The 12,661-nt window shown below is 36.9% G+C and overlaps 1 protein-coding gene across 1 annotated transcript in view; it reads right to left on the bottom strand.

Moving 5' to 3' along the window:
- itga1 (integrin, alpha 1) overlaps positions 1-12,661 on the bottom strand; it is a 180,285-nt gene that overhangs the window by 51,619 nt on the left and 116,005 nt on the right. Inside the window, exons 10-13 of the mRNA XM_030150240.1 lie at positions 9,036-9,150; positions 5,874-6,001; positions 2,303-2,451; positions 627-777 (exon numbers count right to left, since the gene is read on the bottom strand). Of these exons, the coding sequence (XP_030006100.1) occupies positions 627-777; positions 2,303-2,451; positions 5,874-6,001; positions 9,036-9,150 (543 nt within the window). The remainder of the gene's footprint in view (positions 1-626; positions 778-2,302; positions 2,452-5,873; positions 6,002-9,035; positions 9,151-12,661) is intronic.

The following is a 12,661-nucleotide window of genomic DNA, read 5'->3' as shown; positions in this document are numbered from 1 at the left end:
GATTTGCAGCCTATAAATGATAAGCCGAGGCATAATATTGATAAAATTGTACTTACATTTCTTAGCAAATTTCATTTTTCAGGTTATTCACATCCTTTTTGTTTGGATAGTTTGCAAATGTAAATATTGGCATAACTGAATGTTATTTTTTGTACTAAAACAATTTGGAGTGGTCATTATTTCTTGTCTATTATGCTATTATTTTACTGGTCCAGCCCACTTCAGATTAAATTGGGCTGAATGTGGCCCCCGGAAGAAAATGAGTTTAACACCCCTGAACTAAAGGATGAATGATTAGAATATGGTGGCCATAGGTCAAAGGTCAAGGTTGCTGTGATATTATGAAACACATTCTTTGGCCATCACTCTAGAATTTATGGCCAATTATGAATGAATTTTCACTAAAATATGCAGTAGATGAGTTGATCAGTTTATCCTATTGTGTATTGTAACCGCTGACATTTTAGATTCAAGAGTTCAAAGGTCGACTTCACTTTTTTGCCTGTGATGTGCCAGTGTAATTTAAATTTTCTGGACTTTTTACTCAGCCTAACTTTCTGTGTGAAACAACAAAAGACAGTAAATGTTAGAGTTTTGTCAGAAAAACGAAGATATATTGTACCCACAGCAATTCCAAACCTCTCGATGTTATCTTCTTCACAGCCTGCAATGACCCGCCCCATGTCGAAGGAGTCATGTGACTCTCCATCAGTCACAGTCACCATGACCTTCTTGACCCCAACTCGAGCACCACGCTCCGGCATAAAGGCTTCCTTCCTGATTAGTAAGACACAATCAAAGATCCGCTCACTAATTACAGCATCTGAATCCTCTTTCTAAAACAAGAAATCAAGTAAATGAGCGACTATAACTGACAAACAACTTGCTCACAGATGCAATTCATGTAAAAAAAAATACATAAATGAATGAAGAGTACTGTAATTTCTGGTCTATAAGTCGCTACTTTTTTCCACACACTGTGAACCCACGGCTCTAAAATGATGCGGCTAATTTATGTTTTCTCGGTTAATAAACGATCTGGCTGACGAAGAAGGAAATACAGGGGTTGGACAAAATAATGGAAACACCTTCACCTCAAGATGATAATGCCCCAATCCATACAGCTAGAATTGTTAAAGAATGGCATGAGGAACATTCTAATGAAGTTGAGCATCTCGTATGGCCGGCACAGTCCCCAGACCTCAACATTATTGAGCATTTATGGTCAGTTTTAGAGATTCAAGTAAGACGTCGATTTCCACCGCCATCGTCTCTAAAAGAGTTGGAGGGTATTCTAACTGAAGAATGGCTTAAAATTCCTTTGGAAACAATTCACAAGTTGTATGAATCAATACCTCGGAGAATTGAGGCTGTAATTGCCACAAAAGGCGGACCTACACCATATTAAATTATATTTTGTTGATTTTTTAAGGTGTTTCCATTATTTTGTCCAACCCCTGTAGAGCTGCTGCACGTAAGCTTGGCATCAATGAAGCGATGGTGAGACGTTGGAGATGGGGTGAGTGCAGTTTATAGTCCAGAAAGTACGGTAGTTTCACTTCCTCGACGGCTTCTTTTTATACACTGAGTATATCATCCAGGCCAACTGAAATACCACTAAATGGCAGCAGAACCATTCCTGACCACAAAGAGCTGATTAAAATTCTGGTTCTGCATTTAGAGGTGTTAGAAAATATCAGTTCTGCAATATATCGCGATATTTCATTTCACAATACTGTATCGATATTTTTAGGTATTATTCAAATGCAGATATTGTGGAGGTTCATTTTTGTTTTTCTTGTTTGTTTATATTTTATTTATTATTATTTAACACTCTTTTATTAAAGTGTTAGTTCCTTTGTTGGGATCGCACAAAAATAATGTTATGATGTTAGTTATGAACTAATAGAATATGAACATTTGAATTAAAAAAAATGGATGTTGACGGACATTACAACAAGTGAAGAAGAAGAAACATGTCACGGTACGTGTGGACACACCAGGAAACCCAGTCATTTTCAATTTAGTACAAGATAGAGGGGTAATCTATAATAATAATAAATATATCTGTAAATCAACACCATATTTACATTCATTGCCATGCTTATGGAAAGACTTCTCGCGTCATCTCGCGATAATAAATAAGCAAATCATGGCATTTGTGATTTAATGGAAAAACCGACATTACACGCACGTGTTTTTTCGACATTTAGTAAATATCAGTAAAGTTTTGCGCACACATCCGATGGAAAAGCGACTAGTGATGAGTGAGAGAAGCACCGTTTGTAATGATGTTCGTTACCTGGCAGTATCGATACCCTTAAAGGTCATGGTCTTGGTGCCGGTCTGCTGAGGAAGCTCTCTGACAAAATTGACCAGATCTGCAGTGTTGTCAAACTGGCTCAGGTTTACGTTGTGAGTCACAGTCTCACCATATGACACGATGCCCACCTGGAAAATACACAGACCAAGGTTATTATTAACGAAACTAACAAAATGATGAAAACTAGAATTGAAAAAACTTTTTTGTTAAAGGTGTGGGAGACTTTCGTGGCCAATTTTTCATCAGATCTGTCAAACCTCAGTCATATCCTCAGTATCATGAATCTGTAAGTCTGTCTGTCATTACTCACCTGAATCTCTTGCATTACAGTGAACAGTATCTTAGTTCCATCCACCAGAAACAAACCATGTGTTTACAAACAGAGCCGGGAGGGAACTCGGGCATCTGAGGAGTTTTTTTGTCATGACGTGCATTGTGGGAAACAGAGGTTCGTGCAGCCACCTGCAGCGTTTGGTGGAGGGCACTTCAAAATTGTTCACCGTAATGCAAGAAATTCAGGGTAGTAATCACAGAAAGACTTACAGATTTGTGATATTGAGGATATGACTGAGGTTGTACAGATCTGATGAAAAATTGGTCACAAAAGTCTCCTGCACCTTTAACTGAAAAAAATAAAAACTAGAATTAAAAGAAAAAAACATAACTAACTGAAACTGTATTGTGTGTTTCCAAAACTAACTAAAACATATAAAAATTCTGGATAAAATTCCCTTCATTTTCGTCTTTGTCAATATCAGATTGATTGATTAATTTTGCTCGAGTAATTTTAGCTAGCGGCACCATACGACACTTGACGGTCTGTCACTTGTGTTCACTTGTGGTTTCCAGTCGTCTTCTGGTCCCCACTCTACCTGGAAACATGGAGACTAAAGTTGGGAGAAAGCAGCAGAGTCCTTTCTGGGATTTATTTGAATACGACGACAGAGAAGAAGAGAAAAGATATTAAAAAAACTACAACTAAACTAAAAGTAAGCATTTAGAAAAAAACAGAAACTAATAAAAACTAGCAAACCTGCTCCAAAAACTAAGTAAAACTAACTGAATTAGAGAAAAAAAAAAGTCACAACTAACTAAAACTAAACTGTAATGAAAAATCTAAAACTATTATAACCTTGACACAGACACAGGTTTTTATTAATAAACCCCACTCAACAGTTCATTTATTTTTCCTCTTTTCTATCCTCTTCCATCCTCTTTTTTGTGCCGTCCCCCTCCCAGTCGCTCTGCAGAGGATGTGGCTGGCTCTGTTATAGCAGTGATATGACACAATGTTCTTTATACAGTGAGCCCAGGACTTCAGCAGCCATGGAAGATGTGACTTCCAACCGCTGGGATCCACAGCCAGACGACTTTCCAGCGTTTCCCTCTGGAAAACTCCACCAGCTCCAGGCCAGATCAATGTAACCATAATAAAAACCAACCACCAATTCACAGAGCGATCCAAGACCAGCGGACAGAAATACATTCAAGGTATAACTGAGGAAGCTGAAATGACTAAAACGTCTTCAGTTCCTAAAGTCTGCTTTATGGAGGACAATTTACAGTTATTCTTAAAGCTGGCGCCAAGATGTGGAAAATTCCTTTAATGGAGGGCATTTAAGTCATCAAATGTAATGTGAAAAAGTGAGTTGGCAACATATAATATATTCCTTCACTTTTACTTTTTTTGCATGTCAGTCTAAGCTTATGTAACATTTATCCATTCCACAACCTGATGTTTAACGCTGGTATTTACAGGGTTCCTACAGGTTTGTACCAGTTAAATTTAAGACTTCTTCAGACGTCTGTGTAGGTTCTCATTTGCCCAAGTCATTGTTCTTCTGGGTTCAGCTGGACTGGTTGAGGTCTTTTGAAAACGTTTCGTCGCTCATCCAAGAGACTTCTTCAGCTGAACTCAGTTAAACTAAACTGAAGAAGTCTCTAGAATGAGGGACGAAACGTTTTCAAAAGAGCTAAACCAGTCCAGTTGAACCCAGAAGAACTACCAAGACAAACACCTTTTTCAGACTACTTACAACAGAACTGAATGCCTATTTCAGAGCCTATTTCACAGCCACATTATCAAAAATTTGTGACTTCTGTCTACTGTGTGTGTGTGTGTGTGTGTGTGTGTGTGTGTGTGTGTGTGTGTGTGTGTGTGTGTGTGAAGAGTGTGAGGGTCTGCTTCACTAAAACTGCTTGATTGTGGAAGTCCATACTGTTTATGGTTTATAGTTTATGGCAACATAATGTAAGACTCAACATATCAAATTTAATACCATTTAAAGACTTTTTTTATTGAATATTTAAAAAAAAAAAAAAATTAAAAAAAAAACAAGGATGTGAAATTACTAGTTGTAACTGAGAACAACATAAAAATGATGGTTTGTTAGAATCTGATTAACATATTAACCCTTTAAATGCCAACGTTGCAATATTGCAACAAGCAATTCTAATTAATTAATCTAACTTATTCTTAGCTATTTACACTCTGCATTTATTTATTTCTTGTTGATGTGGTGTGACTGTTTCCCCTTGGGGATTAATCTATCTATCTATCTATCTATCTATCTATCTATCTATCTATCTATCTATCTATCTATCTATCTATCTATCTATCTATCTATCTGTCTGTCTGTCTGTCTGTCTGTCTGTCTGTCTATCTAGCAACATGAATGAAACAGACAGCTTTTCGAAATCATGATATCAAAACTGAAAAAAACAAACAAACAAAAAAAAAACAAACCTCAAGCACCAAAAGGGTTAATCATGAATTGCTGAATAAATCATTCAATAGGAAATTTAAAACAGCTGTAGTTTGACTTAATGGGAAATGTTTCATTCTTCCAGAGAACTGGGCAAGATGACTAATTTGCCAACTTAGCTGGAAATGGCTTGAATCATCAGGAAGTTGCCAAATGCATAAACATAAACATAAACTAAAGGAGTGATATTTTGCTTTTTTTAAATGGAATTATGCATTTTCCCACATTTCCCTGTGGTCTCCATAAACTGTGAATGCTCTGCTTAGGTCTGAATTCTTCATTAAATCAACTCCACAGGTCCATTTTCAACCCTATTTCTGAATAATGACCCCAGAAAGGTGGTTTGGAGCACTGGCCCTTTAAATGCACATGACCCCGCCCAGTCCAGGTTGCTTACCGTGCTTTCTGTCCCGTTCAGCTGCTTGTGGTTGTTAATACAAACAACAACTGAACATTTTAGGTAACTGGCTTGAAGTTTGGACATATTTTCAGTTTTTACTACAACCGCCACTACCGATAAACAATTATGTCGTACTCAGAGAAATGCTCATCGGAAGTCTTGACCTTATATGTACAAATGCCGTGACGTAACTAGTTCTAAAACATAACAAATTAAGCAGGAATTAAAACAGGTTGTAGAAATCTACTTGATTTTTTTGCCAGAATGAATATAAAGATAGCTTTGCAGCACCGTATGAACTATTAGGGTCCAAATACACAAATAAATGAACCGCAGACTAATAAAAGTGGGTTTAGATAAATATGAGCCCTTTAAAGCTGCTCACCTGTGAGAGTTTAGGTCCGACCACAATATTCCCAAGGAAGCGGACCAGAAAATCTGTGATACTGCTCCAGGGGTAGATACTGTTGGATCCATCCAAAACTATCACAATGTCCAGCTCCTTTTCACACTCTGTAAAGAAACAAGGGCATGTATAATCTAATAATAACTCAACAATGGCATTTCCAACTCACTGCAGCCCCCTGGACATCAGTCAGGACATCAGTGAAACATATGAACCATGGTACAGTTTGGATTGTGTCTTATCCACATTTTAAATACAGAAAGTAGAAGGTGTTTACAATGTAAAACTCAACTCCATTAGCCCATAAAGACCCAGTGGTACTTTTGTGGCACTTCCCATATGAGTTTTTCTATATATATATATAAACCTTACTTAAGTGATTTATTACCATTTACTGTAATATTATCCTCTTTATTCTGACTTTTTTTCTGGGTAAATCATGTATTTTCCCATATTTCATTTACTGATTACGCAGACGTCCATAAAAGCTCAGATTAAAGTTGAGGGTTATTATACACTGGCCAACCCAAAAAAAAAAAGTCGCACATGCAATATTTCACTGCACCACCTTTGGTTTTGATTACTGGAGACATTCACTGGATTTAACTAAGCAAATAGTTCCACAATCTATAGACCAGACATTTTGTGAATTGGGTCACAGAGGTTTGGTATGTTTGAAAGGTTGGGTTCTAAGAGACAAAAAAAAAAAAAAAAGTTTGGGAAAAATCAGTTCCAGGGAGTACGTTTTTTTTTTTTTTTTTACAAGTTTGATGAATAGAAGATGTCAAACAAATAATTACTAAATACAATCAGTGGGTCATTGTGGACATGGTGTTTGCTCTTTATCCAAAATAAAATTCCAGATTTTTTCAAAACTGCTATTTTTTTTTTGCCAAGACCTTGACTTTATATACTTTCATACTTGTGTTCCTACTTTTTTGGTTGAGACTGTACCTGTTATGTGTAGTAGAAAAGTTCATTTTCATAAATGCAGGAATGAATGAATGCATATTTCGCAATAAATTATGTTTTACTGACAGAAACATTTTCAAAACATATGCATGGATATCATACAAACAAGTTTCACTAGAATCATTCCAGTACTGACTAGTTAATGAAATCATATCCAGTTTTTTATATGCTTTCCTTGGGCATTTCTTATCTTATCAGATTATGTGCCTTTGAGCATACTCTAAAATTCAAGTATGAGAGAAACTTTTTTCTGTACTTTATTAAGACTTTCACACAAAATTCCAGACTTTTCAAGGTCCATACTTTTTAAGACTTTCAAGACCTGGGCAAGCATCCTGTGTGGAATAACGTAGAGATCGACTGATATGGGTTTTTTCTAAGGCTGATGCCGATTTTTAAAAAATTTGGTCAGCCAATAGCCGATATCTACAGCTGATTTTAGAGGCTGATATTTAGGGCCAATTTTTTATTTATTTTTTTTTAAAGCACATTGACCATAAAATACAATTGAAACACTCAGATAATTTATATTTTTATGCAGTAATATAAATGAAATTATTAATACACATACACATGGTACTCTTTTAACATTTACTGACCTTCAAGTGCCGCCCACACAGGTGCCTGATCAAATATCTAATAACATTTTTACTACTGATCAAATATTGGCTTTATAAAAAAATTTAAGGCTGATGGCTGATATTGAAAAAAATCGATATAGCGGCCCGATATATTGGCCAGCTGATATATTGGTCGACCTCTAGAACGGGGGTCCCAAACATGCGGGCCAAATGCGTCCTACCAAAGGTTCCAATCCAGCCCCTGGGATGAATGTGCAAAGTGCAAAAATTCCACAGTCAAGGCTGTGGAACTCATTTTAGTTCAGGTTCCAAAACAGACCAATATGATCCCAAGTAAAATAATAGCATAATAACCCACAAAAAATAATGGCTCCATATTTTCTTCTTGGTTTGATGTGAAAAACATAATTTTACATTATGCCTACAGTTAGATAATGACAACTTCAAATTTTTGTCTTTGTTTTAGTGCAAAAAACAACATTAAATTATGAAAATACTTACATTTACAAACCATCCTATAACAATAAAATGTGAATAACCTGAACAAATATGAACAACCTGAAATGTCTAAAGAAAATTAAGCACAATTTGAACTATTTTCTGCCTGTTACTAAGTGTTTAGTGTGTCTTTGTGGCAGATATTTCAGGGCAAAAATAGCGCTAACAAGCCACTCCAGGACCCACAGAAACTGAATTCAAGGTTGTCATCCAGACTGATGGATGAACAACACTGTCTTTGTAGATCTGATCCATAATGCACATGTAGAAATGATAAGTTGAGGCAGAATATTGTTAAAATTGCACTTATTTTTCTTAAGAAATTTCAGTTTTTTCAGGCTATTCACATCTTTTTTGTTTGGATAGTTTATAAAAGTAAGTATTTTCATGATTTAATGTTTTTTTTTTTGCACAACAAACAAAGAAAAAAAATTGGAGTTGTCGTTATTTATGGGTAATTATGCTATTATTTTATTGGTCCGGCCGACTGGAGATCAAATCGGGCTGGATGTGGCCCCTGAAAGAAACTGAGTTTGAGACCCCTGCTCTAGAATGACCCATTGGAAGACTGTGATGCCAAAGTTCTTGTTCCTATGTAATGTTTTCTTGTACACTTTAGATGCTGCATATGTAAAAAATTCTGCTAATAATAAAATACACTTGAAGTAAAACAGCAAAGATAATCATATTGAAAGAACTGAAAAAGAAAGAGAAACAGAAACAGAAAGACAAAAAACGTAGCATGTTTACACTGTGGTTCTTTCTAGATCACTTCCTTCCACAGAAACACAGTGCAGGCCCAGTAAGCTGTCTCCTAACTTGGGCATACAGCTGAGCAGCAGGGCTGGGCTGGGCTGGTGGTGGGATGGGATGGGATGGGATTGCACACAAGTTTACATTAAAAAGAATGCTCTAATCTCCTGGCTCGCTGAGGGAGGGTGAGCTTAATGTCAGGGTCTTGGGTGGTACTACTGTGAAAAGTTAGATTACAATCTCTTACCCCCCACCCCCACCCCCCAACGGGCAATTTGTGCCAAAGACGTCACATCCTGTGCAGATCTGTTGTGTCTTATGTAGTCGGGCTGCGTACCTGGTACTGCTGGAGCTACAGAGTTAAGGATCTGGAATGAAGAGCTGACGTTCGCACAAACACCTGAGATGTACTGCTGCTGGCCGCACATGTAGCCGTACTGAGGACCACACGCCTGTGGAGAAGAGGACACACACACACACACACAATTAAACAGTCTGGTTCACAGGTGTCAAACATGCGGCCCGGGGGCCAAATCCGGCCCGCCAAAGGGTCCCTGAGATGAATTTGTGAAATGCAGAAATTACACTGAAGATATTAACAATCAAGGATGTTAGAATCACTTTAGGTCAATTCAATCTCAAGTGGGTCAGACCAGTAAAATACTATCATAATAACCTATAAATAATGACAACTACAAATTTTTTCCTTTGTTGTAGTGTAAAAAAAAAAAAAAGTAAAACTACACAAAAATGTTTGCATTTACAGACTAGCCTTTTACAAAAAATGTGAATAACCTGAAAATTCTTAAGAAAAATAAGTGCAATTTGAACAATATTACGCCTTAGTTTATCATTTATACATGTGCATCACAACTTACAGATCACAGAGGATCTACAAATACACAGAACATTTAGTAAGAGGCAGAATATTGGTACAATTCAGCATACTTCATATTTGTTTATGTTATGTTCAAGTACGGTTCATAGATGTTGTAGTGTCAAAAAAACAATATTTTCATCAAAAGTATCCATCCATCAATTATCTTCTACTTCATCTGGGGCTGGGTCGCAGGGGTAACAGTCTAAGCAGGGACGCCCAGACTTCCCTCTCCCCAGACTCCTCCTCCAGCTCTTCCGGAGGGACCCCAAGGCGTTCCCAGGCCAGCCGAGAGACATAGTCTCTCCAACTTGTCCTAGGTCTTCCCCGAGGTCTCCTCCCAGTGGGACATGCCCGGAACACCTCCCCAGGTAATCAAAAGTATTCAATTTGTATTCAAAAGTATTTAACCTGTATTCATTTGCATGCCAGACGTTATTCTTAGTGTAGCTAAACCCAACCTACTTTTGACAATAGAAAAGTGGTCTTCCAGAGCGAAAAGTCAGTCGCTTCTGTAGATATCAACTCAGTGTTTATTTTTTGTAGGAGTAAACAATTCATGCGGCTCAAATTCTGCTCGATCTCCGACTTTTGTCTTGACTCTGTGTGCATTTATTCAGCGGAGCTTAACAACTTAGACAGAGCTATAAAGATATAAGTTTCTGAAACATAGTGTGGAAGAATTTCAAAAGAGACCAAAGACATCTACCACCTGTGGCCCTGAAGGTTTGACACCATAATGTAAACATTTTTATTATGGAATTTGACTTTTTTTCACTCAAAAACATAGAAAAAAACTTTGGAGTTGACATTATTTATAAGTTCTTATCCTATTATTTATATTATTTTACTAGTCCGGCTCACTTTATAACATATTAGGCTGAATGTGGCTCCTGAACTAAAATGAGTTTGACAGCCCTGGTCTAGTTGGTTGAGAAGGTTAAAAACACACACAGGCTGGGACTGGTTAGCTTTCCACCAGTATGAGATCATGGGTGAGAGGAGGTTCAGAGCTACTGAACACAGAAACCAAGAGGAAAGAACGACTCAAACTGTGGATTATTCAGGGACTATTAAAAACCCACTGCAGATCCCTTCTCCAGAGGCACTCGGCCTGTGAGGAAGCAGGACTTTACAATTACCAGCAATTAACTGGACGATGTAATAAGAACTTCTATCAATCCTTCACCTCATTTTCTTAGATCTTCCTGAATAAGAACGCCCCACAGAGAAAGTCGCTAATTGTATTGATTTGTTAAGAGAGCGCTTTGTTTTTCATTCATTAGGTCTGACACGTCCTTGGGTCAGCTGTCATATGAGTTCTTTTAATTGTGATGTGTTGAATTACACCATATAAATACTGGCGTAGTGTTGAAGGCCATATACTCTCAGTGTGACATTAGCACTGATGACAACCACATTAAGTCAACCGTGCTCTGGTTACACAGCTGTGCAGGATCGGAACTTCACACACACATTTTCTACATTTCTTGGAAGAAGTTTGTTGAGTAACTATGTACAAACCCCATGCCTAGAAAAGTTAGAACATTTTCCAAAAGACAGTAAAAATTGAAATCTGTTTGCAAATATGAACAAATTTATATCCTCCTGAGACCCAAGAAAGTGCAAGTTTTGCCCTTTTTACATTAAATAATTGCCTTTTTTGGAAACAGCATGATGCAACAGTTTTTTCAGATGCATTTTTTTTTTTTAAACATTTTTATAGAATGTCCTTTGCAGTGGACAGCGCTTTTTTGTTTGTTTGTTTGTTGTTTTCAATAAAGCTGTGAAACTCTTGTCCCCTACAGAAGACAAAAATGCATTGCTGGGTCTTAGGAGGATATTGTGAGTCCAGCAACACAATAAAAAACAGTTGGCACAGAGGCATAGTTACTATTGTGTTACATATAATTTTATTACTCATGCTTTTTGTTCAGTCTTACTGTTTATAAGACTTCTATGTAAGACTGTTACTGATCCTCCTCTACTCTGTTACAGTCACTCCCTTCAAGTATGATTAAAGTAGTTGGAAAGATATTATCAATACAACAGGAAAAAAAATTAATTGTATATTAAGCTCTAAATATACAAACATATACATAATTAAAGAAATATACATAATACATGAATAAATGAACCTGATAATTGTGGAATCTACTGGAACAATGTTACTTAACTGTGATAAACTTTTCAATCTAATTTGTCTCTGAAACTTAAGTCAGGAATCTTTGTAAAACACAACCCTAGTTTGCTAATATCTCTAAATTCAAAGAGCAGCCGGTGTTCATCAAATTAGAACTGGACACATTCCCCGTTAGCCAATCACACACAAGCTGTCAACGTTTGAGAGTGTTCAGTCACTCATCTGTCATTCAGTCATCATGCCTGTATCATGGCTGTTTTAAATCTGTCCTCCATCCCTTCACCCCCCAGTCCTGCTCCTAGTTTAACCCTCTGAAGCCATCCCATCCTCAGCTTCATCAGTTTCCATCAGCACCACCAGTGTCAGGCTCTTTAAAACGCTAACCCCTAATTATGTTCTTTTTGTTCATATTTCAATAGGAACTGCAAACTTTCTCCATTTCTCTTCCTTCTACTTTAACTCCGTTCTGACTGAATATACATGTTTATATTTATAAATCATAGTTAAGTTGTTACCTGTGGTAACACCACCAGGAATGGACTTTGTTTCTATTTTCACCCACATTTGGTTATACAATGTAAATACTCTCAAATGAGTTCATTCTAATTTGGTACGGGCCTATTTTGTTCATTGTTCTGGCTTGAAGTCACAGGACAGGAGTGAGTATTTAAAATTCTATTATGTTCAGTTATTTGATGATGAGAATGGGGGTGGGATTAAAGAAGTTTGTCTTCTTCCCACTCCTTTTCGAGTATAGATGAATGATTTTTGGAATTGTGAATTTGCATGTATTCTGTAAATGCTCGAAATAAACAAACAAACAAGTTGTTCAGTGAAACCATGGACAGGTTTTAGTTTTTACTGTATTCTAGAAAATGCCTGTAAAGGGGTTTGTATGTATTTATAACTTTTCTATTGCCTATTGTTGATATAAGCCAAAAAT

The sequence above is a fragment of the Sphaeramia orbicularis genome, chromosome 12 (assembly GCF_902148855.1).
Source record: "Sphaeramia orbicularis chromosome 12, fSphaOr1.1, whole genome shotgun sequence".
NCBI lineage: Eukaryota > Metazoa > Chordata > Actinopteri > Kurtiformes > Apogonidae > Sphaeramia > Sphaeramia orbicularis.
The sequence above is the reverse complement of the archived record's forward strand: the minus strand, read 5'-3'. Positions and strand labels throughout refer to the sequence as shown.